General features: G+C 58.5%; 1 protein-coding gene across 1 annotated transcript; it reads left to right on the plus strand.

Moving 5' to 3' along the window:
* Positions 1-1,145: 1,145 nt before the first annotated feature.
* On the plus strand, positions 1,146-18,042 carry gtf2h1 (general transcription factor IIH, polypeptide 1). The gene is made up of 15 exons (XM_069181701.1): positions 1,146-1,348; positions 2,351-2,506; positions 3,352-3,544; positions 4,200-4,362; positions 5,349-5,442; positions 6,799-6,948; positions 7,153-7,232; positions 7,362-7,492; positions 7,752-7,839; positions 7,983-8,071; positions 8,727-8,844; positions 12,360-12,450; positions 14,297-14,412; positions 15,916-16,008; positions 16,595-18,042. The coding sequence occupies exons 2-15, from the start codon at positions 2,353-2,355 to the stop codon at positions 16,679-16,681; spliced, it is 1,647 nt and encodes a 548-aa protein (XP_069037802.1). The 5' UTR covers positions 1,146-1,348; positions 2,351-2,352; the 3' UTR covers positions 16,682-18,042.
* Positions 18,043-18,445: the final 403 nt, after the last annotated feature.

Here is an 18,445-nt window from a genome sequence, read left to right on the forward strand (position 1 = left end):
TTTTGCCCAGCTGTTTATTGAAGCTGCCCAGAGTCTTGGCTTCAGATGTTCCAGACACCCACTACTCTTTGTGTACAGGCGTGTTTACTACTGTCTGTCCTGTCGGTTTCCGATTGTGGCTCCATTTCCTCATGGGTTTTCCCTTCTGTACCCCGTAGGACCTTCTAAACTTGAATAAAATCTCCCCTCTGTCTCCCCTGTTCTAGACTGAAGACGTTTTGCTCCTGTAACATCTCCATACACTGCATTCCCCTGAGATCCAGATGTCTTTCTAATGCTACAATATCTTTTCTAAGTGTAGAATCTGAATACAGCAAGTTACAGGGGTCTCACTTGTGTGTAATTGTTAAGGTTCAGCATGACTTAACGCCAGAAGCCATATCACCCTGCAGCTCCCAGCTGGCAGCCCCACTGGACCTCAGCAGTGTGAGCCTGGTCAGTACCTGGATGGGAGACTCCTGGGAAAGCTGAGGCTGCTGCTGGAAGAGGTGTTAGTGGGGCCAGTAGGGGGCGCTCACCCTGCGGTCTGTGTGGGTCCTAATGCCCCAGTATAGTGACAGGGACACTGTACTGTAAAAAGGCGCCGTCCTTCAGATAAGACATAAAACTGAGGTCCTGACTCTCTGTGGTCATTAAAAATCCCAGGACGTTTCTCAAAAAGAGTAGGGGTGTAACCCCGATGTCCTGGCTAAATTTCCCCCTGGCCTTTACCAGTCATGGCCTCCTAATAACCCCCCTCTCTGAACTGGCTTCCTCACTCTGCTCTCCTCCCCACTGAGAGCTGGTGTGTGTGAGAGGACTGGAGCATCATCCAGGTGGGGCTGCACACTGGTGGGGGTGGAGGGGATCCCCATGACCTGTAACGAGCTCTGAATACAGGGCTCGTATAAGTGTCAGGAGTTACTGATTTGAATTCCACACTTTTTGCTCTTTACCCAAGTATTTTGTGTGATTCTTTACTGCTTCACTACAGTGCCCTGGAGGGAAAATCGGAAAATATCCAAAAAAAAAGTCAGATCCGGTCAGCATATATCCGGTCAGTTTAACTTCTAAACGGTTAACTATCATCAGCGGTTGGAATCCAGTACCGGAGTAGGTGGGGCTGTGTTTTCACCCGGCCCTCTGCAGCCGGTGACGCTGTTTCCCAGCCGGAGGGTTTGAGTGTTACAGCCGGCACGGGTGCCGATGGAGGTGTCGGGGGTGGCAGCCGCGGGCAAGTTGCGCGTTTGTTATCATAGACCCTAGCGAAGACTCCACGCGTCCCCACGTCTCCCGTGGAGTGAAACCTGCCTCTGCAGCCCCGGCCACAGCCACGGAATCAGGAGCGGCCGCTTCTGAGGGGGAAAAGGTACCGGTTGTTGTCGTTCGGCGACTTTTGCGCTGTGCACCGTGGTGGAAGGAGCAGAGGGGGTTGTAGTTACTTTTGAGCGCTGTCACCTATTTAAAGAAAGAAACCCGAGTGTCAGACCCCTGCTGAGCCCTTGATTCGCTTTTAAAACGAGGTTTTATCTGCGCTGGGGGCATTAGGGCGTGTGTCAGGTATTAAGTAATGGGCTTTGGCGAGTCTGAACACGGTTGGAGAGCAATTCTGTGTCTCACTGGACTCACAAGGTTCCGTCGACACTGCGCTCCGGTACAGTAACTAAGCCCTCACACCACGTACATGTCATTCTCATAATATTTTTGCCATTGCCGGTGATACTTGTTTTTATTGTAGCCTAACCGATGGCGATTAAATATTAATCTTGCAGCGCTGAAACAAGTAGGGAAGCAGGGCACAGAGCAGTCGGAGTGCATGTTGCGGTGCAGCACCTGTGTCCACCTTCGTCAGCGGTGGAGTTTGCGGTTGTATTGAGCTGTTGTATGCAGTTTCCCTGGGGCTTGTGCTCTGCTGCAGCTCTCTCCCAGCCGGTACCGTGCCCGGGACAGGGAGAGCGCTTTCTGGGTCAGCCGGATAGACGTGCTGTTGGGGGGGGCTTGAATTTTAATCTGCACGGCACGCACTTCCGTTATGAGACCGTGCGCCGGCCCGGGAGGTGTTAGTGTCGTGGTTCCTCTGGACCGGGGGCCAAGGAGCTGACTGCTCAGAGGAACTCATCCGGCTGGCTTGTCGATGGAGCCAACACTGCCACACACACATACACTGTGTGTAAAAATCTCTCTCTCTCTCTCTCTCTCTCTCTCTCTCTCTCTCTCTCTCTCTCTCTCTCTTCTGTCCTGCCCTCTCCTGTCTCTCTCTCTCCCCTCCTCTCCCGTCTCTCTCTCTCTCCTCCTCTCCCGTCCTGCTCTCTCTCTCTCTCTCTCTCTCTCCTCCTCTCCCGTCCTGCCCTCTCCTGTCTCTCTCTCTCAGCCATGGCCGCCTCCTCGGAGGAGGTGCTGCTGGTGGTCAAGCACGTCCGGCAGAAGAAGCAGGACGGGACGCTGTACCTGATGGCCGAGCGGATCGCCTGGGGCCCGGAGGGCAAGGACCGCTTCTCCGTCAGCCACCTGTACTCCGACATCCGCTGTGAGTGCGGTCACCCGGGGTCCGAGCGGGGCGCTCCGCAGGGGCCGCGGGTTCGAGCGCGCCTGACCTCCCCCCGGTGACGGGCACAGCCCCCCTCCCCCCTTAGAACGCAGGGGACTCTGTCCGCTCCTGCTTGGGATACCCCAGGATTGGGCTTCCGGTGTCATTCGTGCCGTGCCTCAGCCTGGGTGTGTTAGCACGGTGGGTTCTCCCCACTGGGGTTTCGACTTCGTAGCCTAAGCAGATGAAGACTAAGCCTGTCGCCTGCCGCTGTGCTAGATCTGCCCCTCTGGGATCTCCTGGGATCCTCTGGGATCCTCGGGGGTGAAGGGAGCCACGGAAACGCAGGGGCTTGTGGTTCTGAATGGTTCGTTTCTCTTCCCTGCTCCTGGATCCCTCCCTCCAGAGTGATTTTCGGGGCGGCCGTGCAGATAGGACACCTGGTCCTGCCCGCGTGCTCGCCGGCAGCTGTTTCAGGGGGTCTTCAGGCTGGGGGGTCGGGGGTCGAGGGTCGGGGGTCGAGGGACTGGGGACTGGGGACTGGGGACTGGGGACTGGGGACTGGGGGCCGGGGGACGAGGGACTGGGGAATTGAGGGATGGGGGCCAGGGGCCGGGAGACAAGGGCCTGGGGACTGGGGACTGGGGGCCGGGGGCCAGGGGTCCGGGGACGAGGGTCGAGGGTCGAGGGACTGGGGGCCTGTGCAGCCGCGCGCCTGGCGCTGGGACGTCCTGTTAAAAGGGCCGAGGGCTCCTCGCGGGTGGGGGAGGAGGCCGGAGGGCGGAGGGCGGGGGGGGCCTGCGAGCTGCGCGGGGTGTAACGAGAGTCGGGGTCCCCCGCCGCAGGCCAGAAGATCAGCCCGGACGGGAAGGCGAAGATCCAGCTGCAGCTGGTCCTGCACACGGGCGAGACGAGCACCTTCCACTTCGCGGGCGAGAGCACGGCGCTGCGCGACCGCGACGCCGCCAAGGACCTGCTGCAGCAGCTGCTGCCCAAGTTCAAGAGGAGGGCCAACAAGGAGCTGGAGGAGAAGAACAGGTGTGTCCCCCTCTCTCGCAGCGCCTCGGAGACGGGGTGGGCACGCGCTGTGTCCCCCCTGCGCCCCCCGCTCTCGCAGCGTCTCGGAGACGGGGGGTGGGCACGCGCTGAGACCTTGCATGCTGTGTGTTGCTTTTTAATTAATAGTAATGGTAGCTTACTCTTATACAGCACTTTCCTGGACACTCCACTCAGAGCTCTTTACAGGTCATGGGGATCCCCTCCACCCCCACCAGTGTGCAGCCCCACCTGGATGATGCTCCAGTCCTCTCACACACACCAGCTCTCAGTGGGGAGGAGAGCAGAGTGATGAAGCCAGTTCAGAGAGGGGGGTTATTAGGAGGCCATGACTGGTAAAGGCCAGGGGGAAATTTGGCCAGGACACCGGGGTAATACCCCTACTCTTCTCGAGAGACACCCTGGGATTGTTAATGACCACAGAGAGTCAAGTCCTTGGTTTTGTGTCTCATCCGAAAGGCGGTGTCCTTTTTTTCAACAGTATTTTATCCACGTCACTGTACTGGGGCATTAGGACCCACACAGACCGCAGGGTGAGCACCCCCTACTGGCCCCAGTAACACTTCTCCCAGCAGCAGCCTCAGCTTTCCCAGGAGTCTCCCTTCCAGGCACTGACTGTGTGTGCCTCCCTTCCCAGAATGCTCCAGGAGGACCCGGTGCTGTTCCAGCTCTACAAGGACCTGGTTGTGAGTCAGGTGATCAGCGCCGAGGAGTTCTGGGCCAATCGGCTCAGCCTGACCTCCGTGGACCACTCGCTGGCCAGCAGCAAGCAGGAAGTGGGCATCTCCGCGGCCTTCCTGGTAAGAGGTTTAACTGGCCACTGGAGTCGTGGGGATCGTGGAGTTCCCGCCGTCCGGAAGAACTCTTCCCAGGTTTCAGATGCGTTTTGTTACCGTCCCAATTCCTCAGACCTGTCATTAAATCTCGGTACCAAAATAGATTTATTGATGGCATAGAGAAAAATAAATTCTGAATGGAGCACAAAACTGGGATTTTGTGACAGTGCTGTAAGTCGCCGTGTGGTCAGAAGCCCCTGGTCTCACCCCGGGCGAGTCACAAGAACTGTGACGCCAAGCGGCCCTTCCTGCTCACTAGTCCCTGTTGTGCCTGATGTACTGTGATGTCCGAGTGAATAAATACAGGTTGTGCAGCAGACATTTCACTGCAGGAATGTGCGTGTGATCTGCAGGCAGAGTTAACAAGTCATTTCTGTTTATCGGCAACCCCAGCTTGATGTCAAGAACCACATTTCCACTGGATCAGAAGAGTTGGGTTCGCAAGCCTGCTGGTTCACAGTGTTATTGGGCTGCTTCACCTCACCGGCAGTTTTGGTGCCTCGACCTGAATCGCAGTTGCCAGTGCCTGGAAATGTATCTGTTTTGTGATGTAAATTGGAGGTTTTACAAGTTCCTGTCTACATTTCACTTCTGTAGAGGGTTGCTGATTCCTTCTAGCCCTGAAATGCGCGAGCAGCGTTGCCGTTCCCCTTTCCGAAGGGCCGTGCTGCCCGAGCGCGCTGGCCGGAGGGGGCGTTTCTGCAGGCTCTGTGACACAGGAGTGAGGAGCCGGAGAAGATCTTCTCCTCCTCCCGCAGGGAGGGAGAGGGGGACCTGTGACGCTTCCTTTCCGCTCTTCTGCGCGAATAGAAGGACAGCTGTCTGTCCCAAAACCCCTTCTCCCAGAGGAGCGGGAGAAGCCGGCGACTCGATCGGTAGTTATTGATCCGGGGATCCGGGCAGCGCTCGGCGGCCTGACTGTCCCTCTCCTCTCCTGTCGGCTCTTCCAGGCGGACGTCCGCCCGCAGACGGATGGCTGTAACGGGCTCAGATACAACCTCACCGCCGACATCATCGAGTCCATATTCAGGACCTACCCCGCAGGTACGGCCCAGACCACCCCCCCTCCCTCCTGCCTTCCGGGGGGCCTGGGCGCAGTCTGTCGCCCCCGATCACAGGAGGTGTTGGGGGGCGGAGGGGGGGCATTGCGTGTCTTGAGTGGCGGAGCGAATTCGTGTCGGACAGGCGGGATCCGATGGATGGAAATGAATCAGAAACCTGTGTGTCCTGCCTGATAAACTTAACCTGAAGGATTGGAATTACTTCTGTAGAATCCTCTGTGGAGCCCAAACGTTTCTGCTGTATGAAAAGTGTTTGTGAAACAAGTATGCGGTCGACTTGTAACTCACACAGGGGTAAGGGATTTTCATTTGCGCATAGAGCCACGTTCACACCTAGACACGATTTATCCTATAACCCTTGTAAAAACCAAAATCTTGCTAACCTGTTATGGTGATGGAACAAGTGATAGGTTTATTCCATGCTGAAAAAAAGAAGAGAGAAAACCCAGCGTTTCGGCCGTGGAGCCTTCTTCAGGTGTGTCAAGGCTCCAAGGCCGAAATTTTCAGCATGGAATAAACCTTTACTTGTTCCTTTGCAGCCTACGCATGCTGACACAGCTCCCCACCTGCACTGCTATGGTAATGCAATATATTAAATGTAAATTAAAAAAAAAAACATTAAAGAAAACTGTAGGCTCACTATCTAGGTCGTGTAAGCATGCTTGACGAATTATTCTGAGATTAAAGCATTTTTTCAATATTTTGTATGTTCTGGATCCACCATGTAAATCTGTGAGCTTGTCGACTGAATATACTTTATATTTATGTATAATAGTGTATATTTGAACTATATGTGTGGTGGCCCTGTGGCTCAGGATCTGCACCTGTGGCTGGAAGGTTGCTGGTTCAAATCCCGCAGCCGGCAGAGGAATCCATTGGGCCCCTGAGCAAGGCCCTTCACCCCAACTGCTCCAGGGGCGCTGTATAAATGGCTGACCCTGCGCTCTGACCCCAGGATCTCTTCCTGTCTGTGTGTCTCATGGGGAGCAAGCTGGGGTCTGTGAGGAGACAAATTCCTAATGCAAGAAATTGTATAGGGCCAATAAAGTGATCTCTTATTCTGTGCTTATGAAAGAGAAGGTAAGGTAAGGTCCTGTATTTATACATGGCTTGTTTGAAGGGAGTCTTGGTTCCGGATCTTCATTTTTTGCACCCAGACTCCAAAGGCGTTCGGAGTTTTTTGTTCTCGGCTCTCGGGAACAGATTCCCCGCCGAGCTCTGGGCCGACTCTCTGGTCCGGAGCCCCTCGCTGCCCCCGGCTCCCCGGCCGTGCCCGAGCGGCGAGGGGCGAGGGCCTGGCGCTCGGACGCCCCTCTCACTGCGGCGATTCCTTTTCCAGTGAAGCAGAAATACGCGGAGAACGTCCCCCACAACCTGACCGAGAAGGAGTTCTGGACCCGGTTCTTCCAGTCTCACTATTTCCACAGGGACCGGATCAGCACCGGCTCGCAGGACCTCTTCTCCGAGTGCGCCAGACAGGACGAGACAGGTGAGCGGGCCCCTCGGCGATCTCCGCGCCTGTGGCGGGCGGTGAGGGGGCTGAGCCATCGTCTCTTCTTAACGGTGCAATAAATAAAAGGGGGCCCGCGATCAATACGATTGATTAACTGATTGATAATGGAGTGGGTGGTGCACGTCCACTGCTGGTCGCGGCCGAGCGCAGGGTCACTGAGCGCGTGTCGTTGTGCTGCAGGGCTGAAGGCGATGGTCATCCAAGGGGTCAGAAATCCCCTGGTGGACCTGCTGTCCCTGGAGGACAAGACGCTGGATGAGGTAAGAGCCGAGAGCTGGGGCATGGATGTGAGCTGGGACACCGTGCCGAGAGCTGGCGTCGTGCCCCGCGGTGTCCTGCGGCTCGGTGGTCGGCGGGTGGGCTGAGCCGAGCGTGTCTCCTCCCCGCAGGGCTACGGTCTCCCCAGCGGGCCCTCCAGCTCCCAGCCGGGCAAGTCCGTGAAGGAGAACAGCAACTCGGCCATCATCAAGCGCTTCAACCACCACAGCGCCATGGTGCTGGCCGCAGGGCTCCGCAAGCAGTGAGTGCAGGGAGGGGGTGGAGAGGGGGGTCTGGATAGCCGGGGGGGCGAGGGTAGAGGGAGGCGAGGGCAGGGGGGGGGGTGGAGAGCCGGGGGGGCTGGAGGGCAGAGGGGGTGGAGAATAGGGGGGCGAGGGCAGAGGGGGTGGAGAATAGGGGGAGGAGGGGTGCAGACAGAGAGACAAACAGAGGGAGACAGAGCAACCAAATCTGCATCCACAGTTGTTTTACTATTTTTGTTTCCCTTGTTTCTCTTCCAGGGACACGCAGAACGACCAGGCCAGCGAGACGAGCAGCACCGACGGAAACTCCAAGGACTCCGACTTCTTCCAGCCCCCGGTTAAAAAGGTCCGACTCTCGGGGGGGTTGGGGGTGGGGGGGGTGAGGTAGGCGTGTGGCGCAGCACGGGGGGGTCCGAGAGCCCGCAGCGCGCTCGAGCCGCCCGCAGGGGGAGCCCTGGAGCTCAGCGTGTCGCCTGCTTGCGTCCGCAGGTGAAGCTGCAGGAGGCCATCGAGTACGAGGACCTGGAGAGGGACAGCGGGAGGAAGACCGTGGCCCTGAAGCTCAAGAAGTCGGACAGGTGAGCCCGCCGGCCCGCTGGGGGCACGCTGTGCCGCACGCTGACTGGCGGCGCTCTCCTAGGGCTTGAGGACGGGCCCCTGGGCTCGGGGTCTGTGCGGCCGGGCGCCACGTCCGTGTCCGGCGCTGTCCGTGTGCTTGTGATCCCAGAGGTCCTGGTCGCGTGAGGAGCGGCGTTCACCCTGGCTGAACCCCTCCGCACATGATGGGGATCCAGCCCCGGGGTTTGGCTCACCAGGACTTAGGAAGCGTTTGCGCTGTTTTGCAGGGTTTTTTAGGTACAGATTGGACGTCAAGAAGTCTGTCGGATAACTAGACCTCCGCTCCCTCTTCGCACACAGGCTTCCTGTCTGCTGGTCTTCTCAGCCCCATCCCCCCGTTAGTCTGGAGAGTGAGCAGAGTCACAAGGAAGGGCATTTAGAACAGAACAGGAGGCACGTCTTTACCCAGGGGGCTGTGGGGAGAGTGTGGCACAGGGTACCCAGCCTTGTGCTGAAAGCCGATACCCTGACCTCCTTTTAAAAACAGCTGGACCAGATGGGATCCTGGGATGAATTAGTTACTGACTACCCAACGGGCCAGATCGGCTGTCCCTTCTTCGCGTTCTTCGCTGCTCCGTGACTCCCCTGGTGACGTCTCCTCTCCTCTGTCCGCAGGTATTCTCACGGGCCTGTCCCAGTGCAGTCCCAGCAGTACACGACCAGCCAGGACATCATTAACTCTGTCGGCTGCATCAGGCACGAGATGGCCAACTACAGGCCGAGTCTGACTCAGGTGAGGCTGCACCCTCCCCCCTCTCTCTGCCCTCACTCCTCCCTACTGGCTCTCTACCCCTCCTCTCTCTGCCCTCACTCCTCCCTACTGGCTCTCTACCCCTCCTCTCTCTGCCCTCACTCCTCCCCCTGGCTCTCTACCCCTCCTCTCTCTGCCCTCACTCCTCCCCCTGGCTCTCTACCCCTCCTCTCTCTGCCTTCACTCCTCCCTACTGGCTCTCTTCCCCTCCTCTCTCTGCCCTCACTCCTCCCCCTGGCTCTCTACCCCTCCTCTCTCTGCCTTCACTCCTCCCCACTGGCTCTCTACCCCTCCTCTCTCTGCCCTCACTCCTCCCTACTGGCTCTCTACCCCTCCTCTCTCTGCCTTCACTCCTCCCTACTGGCTCTCTACCCCTCCTCTCTCTGCCTTCACTCCTCCCTACTGGCTCTCTACCCCTCCTCTCTCTGCCCTCTCCCCTCCCCCTGGCTCTCTACCCCTCCTCTCTCTGCCCTCACTCCTCCCCCTGGCTCTCTACCCCTCCTCTCTCTGCCCTCACTCCTCCCCCTGGCTCTCTTCCCCTCCTCTCTCTGCCTTCACTCCTCCCTACTGGCTCTCTTCCCCTCCTCTCTCTGCCCTCACTCCTCCCCCTGGCTCTCTACCCCTCCTCTCTCTGCCCTCACTCCTCCCTACTGGCTCTCTACCCCTCCTCTCTCTGCCCTCACTCCTCCCTACTGGCTCTCTACCCCTCCTCTCTCTGCCCTCACTCCTCCCTACTGGCTCTCTACCCCTCCTCTCTCTGCCTTCACTCCTCCCTACTGGCTCTCTACCCCTCCTCTCTCTGCCTTCACTCCTCCCCCTGGCTCTCTACCCCTCCTCTCTCTGCCCTCACTCCTCCCCCTGGCTCTCTACCCCTCCTCTCTCTGCCCTCACTCCTCCCTACTGGCTCTCTACCCCTCCTCTCTCTGCCTTCACTCCTCCCCCTGGCTCTCTACCCCTCCTCTCTCTGCCCTCACTCCTCCCTACTGGCTCTCTACCCCTACTCTCTCTGCCTTCACTCCTCCCCCTGGCTTTTTACCCCTCTTCTCTGCCTTCACTCCTCCCTACTGGCTCTCTACCCCTCCTCTCTCTGCCCTCACTCCTCCCTACTGGCTCTCTACCCCTCCTCTCTCTGCCTTCACTCCTCCCTACTGGCTCTCTACCCCTCCTCTCTCTGCCTTCACTCCTCCCTACTGGCTCTCTACCCCTCCTCTCTCTGCCTTCACTCCTCCCTACTGGCTCTCTACCCCTCCTCTCTCTGCCCTCACTCCTCCCCCTGGCTCTCTACCCCTCCTCTCTCTGCCCTCACTCCTCCCTACTGGCTCTCTACCCCTCCTCTCTCTGCCCTCACTCCTCCCTACTGGCTCTCTACCCTTCCTCTCTCTGCCCTCACTCCTCCCTACTGGCTCTCTACCCCTCCTCTCTCTGCCCTCACTCCTCCCCCTGGCTCTCTACCCCTCCTCTCTCTGCCCTCACTCCTCCCCCTGGCTCTCTACCCCTCCTCTCTCTGCCCTCACTCCTCCCCCTGGCTCTCTACCCCTCCCCTCTCTGCCCTCACTCCTCCCCCTGGCTCTCTACCCCTCCCCTCTCTGCCCTCACTCCTCCCTACTGGCTCTCTACCCCTCCCCTCTCTGCCCTCACTCCTCCCTACTGGCTCTCTACCCCTCCCCTCTCTGCCCTCACTCCTCCCTACTGGCTCTCTACCCCTCCTCTCTCTGCCCTCACTCCTCCCCCTGGCTCTCTACCCCTCCCCTCTCTGCCCTCACTCCTCCCCCTGGCTCTCTACCCCTCCCCTCTCTGCCCTCACTCCTCCCTACTGGCTCTCTACCCCTCCCCTCTCTGCCCTCACTCCTCCCTACTGGCTCTCTACCCCTCCTCTCTCTGCCTTCACTCCTCCCTACTGGCTCTCTACCCCTCCTCTCTCTGCCCTCACTCCTCCCTACTGGCTCTCTTCCCCTCCTCTCTCTGCCTTCACTCCTCCCTACTGGCTCTCTTCCCCTCCTCTCTCTGCCCTCACTCCTCCCCCTGGCTCTCTACCCCTCCTCTCTCTGCCCTCACTCCTCCCTACTGGCTCTCTACCCCTCCTCTCTCTGCCCTCACTCCTCCCTACTGGCTCTCTACCCCTCCTCTCTCTGCCCTCACTCCTCCCTACTGGCTCTCTACCCCTCCTCTCTCTGCCCTCACTCCTCCCCCTGGCTCTCTACCCCTCCTCTCTCTGCCCTCACTCCTCCCCCTGGCTCTCTACCCCTCCTCTCTCTGCCTTCACTCCTCCCTACTGGCTCTCTACCCCTCCTCTCTCTGCCCTCACTCCTCCCTACTGGCTCTCTACCCCTCCCCTCTCTGCCCTCACTCCTCCCCCTGGCTCTCTACCCCTCCCCTCTCTGCCCTCACTCCTCCCCCTGGCTCTCTACCCCTCCCCTCTCTGCCCTCACTCCTCCCTACTGGCTCTCTACCCCTCCCCTCTCTGCCCTCACTCCTCCCTACTGGCTCTCTACCCCTCCTCTCTCTGCCTTCACTCCTCCCTACTGGCTCTCTACCCCTCCTCTCTCTGCCCTCACTCCTCCCTACTGGCTCTCTACCCCTCCTCTCTCTGCCCTCACTCCTCCCTACTGGCTCTCTACCCCTCCTCTCTCTGCCTTCACTCCTCCCTACTGGCTCTCTACCCCTCTTCTCTCTGCCCTCACTCCTCCCTACTGGCTCTCTACCCCTCCTCTCTCTGCCCTCACTCCTCCCTACTGGCTCTCTACCCCTCCTCTCTCTGCCCTCACTCCTCCCTACTGGCTCTCTACCCCTCCTCTCTCTGCCTTCACTCCTCCCTACTGGCTCTCTACCCCTCTTCTCTCTGCCCTCACTCCTCCCTACTGGCTCTCTACCCCTCCTCTCTCTGCCCTCACTCCTCCCTACTGGCTCTCTACCCCTCCTCTCTCTGCCCTCACTCCTCCCTACTGGCTCTCTACCCCTCCTCTCTCTGCCCTCACTCCTCCCTACTGGCTCTCTACCCCTCCTCTCTCTGCCCTCACTCCTCCCTACTGGCTCTCTACCCCTCCTCTCTCTGCCTTCACTCCTCCCCCTGGCTCTCTACCCCTCCTCTCTCTGCTCTCACTCCTCCCTACTGGCTCTCTACCCCTCCTCTCTCTGCCTTCACTCCTCCCTACTGGCTCTCTTCCCCTCCTCTCTCTGCCCTCACTACTCCCTACTGGCTCTCTACCCCTCCTCTCTCTGCCCTCACTCCTCCCTACTGGCTCTCTACCCCTCCTCTCTCTGCCTTCACTCCTCCCCCTGGCTCTCTACCCCTCCTCTCTCCACCCCCCTGCTGTCTGCCTCTCCTCACCCTTGCCTTGCGAGTGGCAGGTGTCCAGTCTGTGTGCTCGGAGGCACTGCAGCTGCAGTGTTGGAGTGCTGGAAGCCGTCAGTGTAGCTCACTGTGCGTCGGGTGTCTCTCGGTGCCCCTGCTCGGTGCTGGTCCTGACGGCGCCCGTCCCTTCTCTCGCTCTGTGCAGGTGCTGTCCAGCAGCGGGGCGAGCACGGCCATCGCTGCCCTGTCCCCTGGGGGGCTGCTCATGCAGGGGGGCACCCAGCAAGCCATCAACCGTGAGTCCCCCGCCTGCCCAGCGCACAGTGCAGCACCAGCAGTGCCCAGTGTTATTACCCAGCAGTGCCCAGTGTTATTACCCAGTGTTATTACCCAGCAGTGCCCAGTGTAGTGCCCAGTGTTATTACCCAGCAGTGCCCAGTGTTATTACCCAGTGTTATTACCCAGCAGTGCCCAGTGTAGTGCCCAGTGTTATTACCCAGCAGTGCCAGTGTAGTGCCCAGTGTTATTACCCAGCAGTGCCCAGTGTAGTGCCCAGTGTTATTACCCAGCAGTGCCCAGTGTTATTACCCAGCAGCGCCAGTGTAGTGCCCAGTGTTATTACCCAGCAGTGCCCAGTGTTATTACCCAGCAGCGCCAGTGTAGTGCCCAGTGTTATTAACCAGCAGTGCCCAGTTTTATTACCCAGCAGCGCCAGTGTAGTGCCCAGTGTTATTACCCAGCAGTGCCCAGTGTAGTGCCCAGTGTTATTACCCAGCAGTGCCCAGTGTTATTACCCAGCAGCGCCAGTGTAGTGCCCAGTGTTATTACCCAGCAGTGCCCAGTGTTATTACCCAGCAGCGCCAGTGTAGTGCCCAGTGTTATTAACCAGCAGTGCCCAGTGTTATTACCCAGCAGTGCCCAGTGTAGTGCCCAGTGTTATTACCCAGCAGTGCCCAGTGTAGTGCCCAGTGTTATTACCCAGCAGTGCCCAGTGTTATTACCCTGCAGTGCCAGCGTAGTGCCCTGTGTTATTACCCAGTGTTATTACCCAGCAGTGCCAGTGTAGTGCCCAGTTTTATTACCCAGCAGCGCCAGTGTAGTGCCCAGTGTTATTACCCAGCAGTGCCCAGTGTTATTACCCAGCAGTGCCCAGTGTTATTACCCAGCAGTGCCAGTGTAGTGCCCAGTATTATTACCAAGCAGTTCCCAGTGTTATTAACCAGCAGTGCCCAGTGTTATTACCCAGCAGTGCCCAGTGTAATTACTAGTATGCAGTGTTATTACCTTCGGTGCCCAGTGTTATTACCCAGCAGTGCCAGTGTAGTGCCCAGTGTTATTACCCAGCAGTGCCAGTGTAGTGCCCAGTGTTATTACCCAGCAGTGCCAGTGTAGTGCCCAGTGTTATTACCCAGCAGTGCCCAGTGTTATTACCCAGCAGCGCCAGTGTAGTGCCCAGTGTTATTACCCAGACACGTCAGTGTAGTGCCAAGTGTTATTACCCAGCACCGCCAGTGTAGTGTCCAGTTTTATTACCCAACAATGCCAGCGTAGTGCCCAGCGTTATTACCCAGCAGTGCCCAGTGTAGTGCCCAGTGTTATTACCCAGCAGTGCCCAGTGTTATTACCCAGTGTTATTACCCAGCAGTGCCCAGTGTTATTACCCAGTGTTATTACCCAGCAGTGCCAGTGTAGTGCCCAGTGTTATTACCCAGCAGCGCCCAGTGTTATTACCCAGCAGCGCCAGTGTAGTGCCCAGTGTTATTACCCAGCAGTGCCAGTGTAGTGCCCAGTGTTATTACCCAGCAGCGCCCAGTGTTATTACCCAGCAGCGCCAGTGTAGTGCCCAGTGTTATTACCCAGCAGTGCCCAGTGTAATCACTAGTATGCAGTGTTATTACCTTCAGTGCCCAGTGTAGTGGCCAGTAACCCAGTGTAATTACTAGTGCCCAATGTTATTACCAGCAGTGCCCAGTGTAATTACTAGTATCCAGTGTTATTACCAGCTGTGCCCAGTGTAGTGGCCAGTGGCCCAGTGTAATTACTAGTATTCAGTGTCATTACCAGTAGTGCTCAGTGTTATTACTAGTGTGCAGTGTTACTGGGCCCAGTGTTATTACCAGTGTGCTGTGTCCTTGTCTCCAGAGATGGTGCCAAACGAAGTCCAGTCTGAGCTGAAGCACCTGTACACTGCGGCCGGCGAGCTGCTCCGACACTTCTGGTCCTGTTTTCCCGTCAACACGCCTTTCCTGGAGGAGAAGGTGAGGAGTCCCAGGAGCCGCGTGTCCCACACCCCCAAACTCCACCAGCCCTGGAGAGGAGGCGGGGTGGGGGTCTTCCCAGCTTCAGCCTCTGTAATGTGGGGGGCACCTGTCATTCTCGCACTGCGAGGCCTCGAGACTCCAGACTCGCCCCCCCTCTGAGCCGAGACAGCCTGGCATGGCCTGACCTTTGACCCCTGTGTCCTGCCGTTTTCTGCAACAGTCTGCAGCACAACTAAGCCCCTTCAGGCATGACTAGTGCTCATCGCATCAGCACGACAGCCCACTGCAGCACAACTCCTCATCTCTCCCTGACTGCAGCACGATGTTCGTATTTATCACCCACAGCTGTTACAGGGGAACTGCAGTTCCAGTTTCTCAGACTGGTTCTTAAATCTCGGTAACAAAATAAATTAATTGGTGTTATAGGGAAAAAAAATACAAATTTAGAATGAAGCACAAAATCGTGAACTTTGTGAAAGCACTGTGTGACGTCGCAAACCCCTGGTCTCTCCACTAGCGAGAGTGAGAGTTCCCACGAATCGTGACGCGAGGCGGCCCTTCCTGCTCACTAGTCCCTGTCATGACTGATGTACTGTGATGTACGAGTGAATAAGTGCAGGTTGTGCAGCAGACATCTCACTGCAGAGATGTTCCACCATGATCTGCAGGCAGAGTTCACAAGTAGTATTTGTCAGCAAAACCGTCTCGAAGTCAAGAGCGATATTTCTATTGGATCAAAAGAGATGGACTCACAAGCCTGCTTGTTTACAGTGCAATAGGGCTGCTTCACCTCTTTGGATGTTTCGTTGGCTCGATCTGAATCGCAGAACATGGCGCTGTGCAGACCTGGTTATTTAGACTCTTTTGTGATGTAAACTGGGGGTTTTGTTACTGTGTCGATCGTAGTTTTATTGTGGTTTGAAAGGCACTCATCGACCCCAGAATCTAAAAATCGCGTTGCAGTTCCACATTGTTCATGACATTTTTGTTCACGACACTCATCCAACATTCACCCTGCTTGGTCCCCACACAGATCTTAGGGGTGAGCAGCTGGACCGGGCCGTGCTGGGAGGTGGATGGGCTCGGTGTCGGTGATCGGCACTGAGGAGCCACAGCTCTCCGCAGCTGTGCTGCTGGGCGAGACCCAGCCGCCCGGTCCCGCTGTCGGACGGGTTTTAGTGTTTTTAACAGGGGAGCAGGACTGGCCAAAGGCAGGTCTGCAGTGATTACAAACGGACCCCAAAACCCCGAAACTGGCTGTTCCAGCAGAGCAGGTCTTGCAGAAAGTCCAGTTGGCTTGCGTGCTGCGGCTGTGATGTCCTCATCCCGTGCGAAGGCAGGGCTTTCAGAATGGATCGGTGTTCCCTTGCTCTGAAGGAGAGCTTGACAGGGTGTTGCGTTCGCTGGCGGCGCTCTTACAGCCCGATCAGGGTGGCAGGAGGGAGTTTGTCAGAGTCTGACGCGCTGCCTCTCCTCTTCCTCCTCTTCCTCTGCCCGCAGGTGGTGAAGATGAGGACTAACCTGGAGCGGTTCCAGATGACCAAGCTGCGCCCCTTCCAGGAGAAGGCTCAGCGGCAGTACTTGAGCACAAACGTACGTCTCCTGCCCTCTCCTGCCCTCTCCTGCCCTCTCCTGCCCTCTCCTGCCCTCTCCTGCCCTCTCCTGCCCTCTCCTGCCCTCTCCTGCCCTCTCCTGCCCTCTCCTGTCTCTGTCTCTCTCCTGTCTCTCTCCTCCCGTCCTGCCCTCTCCTGCCCTCTCCCGTCTCTGTCTCTCTCCTCCTGTCCTGCCCTCTCCTGTCTCTCTCCTCCCGTCCTGCCCTCTCCTGTCTCTCTCATGCTCTCCTGCAGCAGTCGCAACACATTGAGAGCAAAATGCAACACCACAGCCCTCCTTTCAAGAGAAGCAGACCCCTGCGCTCTTGCACTGATCTGGTATTTGTCCACACATGTGGCACACGCACTCGAGCAAACCCGAGGGCAGGAGGGCACTTCTTTACACAAAGGGTGGTGGGAGCGTGGAACAAGCCGTTTTAGGCCCCAGGTTCTGGGTGAGCTACAGACTGCCCCGACCGCCTCCCCTCGTTTGTAAGCCTTCTAGCGTCGCCCACAGCTCGCGCGCACGGGACACGCACGCCAGGCTGCCGGTGTTAACTTTAACCCTTGACCCTTGCCCTCCGCAGCTGACGGGGCACCTGGAGGAGATGCTGCAGACGGCCTACAGCAAGTTCCACACCTGGCAGACGCGGCGCATGATGAAGAAGAGCTGAGGGGGGGGGGGGGCGCAGACGCGGCCCCCCAGGAGGCGGGAGAGGACTCCGGCCCCAGGCGGGGAGCTGGAATTTTCTTCTGGGGGGGGCGAGGAATGAGGCCCAGCTCTGCGGTCCGTGGACAGGAACGACCCCCCCGCCTCCTGCAGATGAATTTCCTTTCGCCGTCCCGTTCCTCTCCCGGGGGGTGGGAACGCCGCGCAGGGCCTGCAAGCCCCCCGGGGGTCCGGGGACAAGCCAAGACTCGCGAAGCAATACTCTGCTCCCCGGAGCGAAACCCTGCCCCCCAGCGTCTGCGGACAGCAGGAGCCGACTCTGAATTCCCCGGCTTTCCGGCGCCTGGCGTCCGGCGCTCTGGAGCGGAGCGGAGCTGGGAATCTCCGAGGCCCTGCAGGCAGCCCCGTGGACAGCCGTGTGTCCGTCTCCTGCGGCGCTGGACACACTCGAGGCCCTGTGGACAGCCGTGTGTCCCTCTCCTGTGGACAGCCGTGTGTCCCTCTCCTGTGGACAGCCGTGTGTCCCTCTCCTGCGGCACTGGACACGCTCGAGGCCCTCTGGACAGCCGTGTGTCCGTCTCCCGTGGACAGCCGTGTGTCCGTCTCCTGCGGCGCTGGACACGCTCCAGGCCCTGTGGACAGCGTGTGTCCGTCTCCTGTGGCGCTGGACACGCTCGAGGCCCTCTGGACAGCCGTGTGTCCGTCTCCCGTGGACAGCCGTGTGTCCGTCTCCTGCGGCGCTGGACACGCTCGAGGCCCTGTGGACAGCCGTGTGTCCGTCCCTGCGGCGCTGGACACGCTCCAGGCCCTGTGGACAGCGTGTGTCCATCTCCTGTGGACAGCCATGTGTCCGTCTCCTGTGGACAGCCATGTGTCCGTCTCCTGTGGACAGCCGTGTGTCCGTCTCCTGCGGCGCTGGACACGCTCGAGGCCCTGTGGACAGCCATGTGTCCGTCTCCTGCGGCGCTGGACACGCTCGAGGCCCTGTGGACAGCCATGTGTCCGTCTCCTGCGGCGCTGGACACGCTCGAGGCTGGGTCGGGGGGTGGTTTGTGCAGAACTGGGCTTTGACTGTTGTTCATCGTTTTTATTCTCCATTTGGTTTCGGTTGACTTTGTACCCCCCTCGTCCCCGGGAGCGAGGAGAGAGAGGGGGGGACGAGGGTGGCGGGGGTTTCGTCGGCCGGCCTGGGAACGCCGGTGGCCTGTGACCTTTTATTTATCTCGGAAGGGAGAAGGCCAACTGCCATTTTTTTTTTTAGAAAATTAAAGGTTTGGAAGCGTATTTACAGCGGGGTTCCGTTCGCGAACTCACATTGTCTAGTTTTTAGTGGTGTCCAATAAAATGGCCGACCTTGTGTAAGAAGACTCTGGCCTCTTCTCCTTCCTCCTGGGCCTCGTCCACAGCCTGGCCCGCGGGGGGGCTGGGGGACAGGGGGCGCCTGCTCCTGGCCAGAGGGACCCCAGTCTCTCCGGCTGCCCCCATCTTACAGCAGCCCCTCCCCCGCCGCGTGTGGTGTTTTAAGGGGAGCTGTTTTCACAGTTTGGGTTATAAAGAATTGGCACTGATGAGCGCATTTCACCACGGTGAAAATAAAATCTACACCGGAATCTGTAAAACCTCCAGTTTACAGCACAGAATAGCCTGGGAGCAGCCGGCGGGAGAGCATGCGAACTCCACACAGACAGTCGAAGCTGTGTGGCCGCGGTGCTGACCGCTGCCCCAGCGCGAGTCCAGGGACTGGAACCCGCACCACCATGGGTCTGGC

The sequence above is a fragment of the Lepisosteus oculatus genome, chromosome 21, assembly GCF_040954835.1.
Source record: "Lepisosteus oculatus isolate fLepOcu1 chromosome 21, fLepOcu1.hap2, whole genome shotgun sequence".
Classification (NCBI taxonomy): domain Eukaryota; kingdom Metazoa; phylum Chordata; class Actinopteri; order Semionotiformes; family Lepisosteidae; genus Lepisosteus; species Lepisosteus oculatus.

What these genes read in the sequence shown, in the direction of transcription:
- gtf2h1 (XM_069181701.1), top strand. Translation starts at nt 2,353, where the DNA reads ATGGCCGCCTCCTCGGAGGAGGTGCTGCTGGTGGTCAAGCACGTCCGG. An exon ending in CCTGTACTCCGACATCCGCT is followed by an intron (nt 2,507 to 3,351) that starts GTGAGTGCGGTC and finishes CCCCCGCCGCAG; the next exon opens with GCCAGAAGATCAGCCCGGAC. An exon ending in TCCAGCCCCCGGTTAAAAAG is followed by an intron (nt 7,840 to 7,982) that starts GTCCGACTCTCG and finishes TTGCGTCCGCAG; the next exon opens with GTGAAGCTGCAGGAGGCCAT.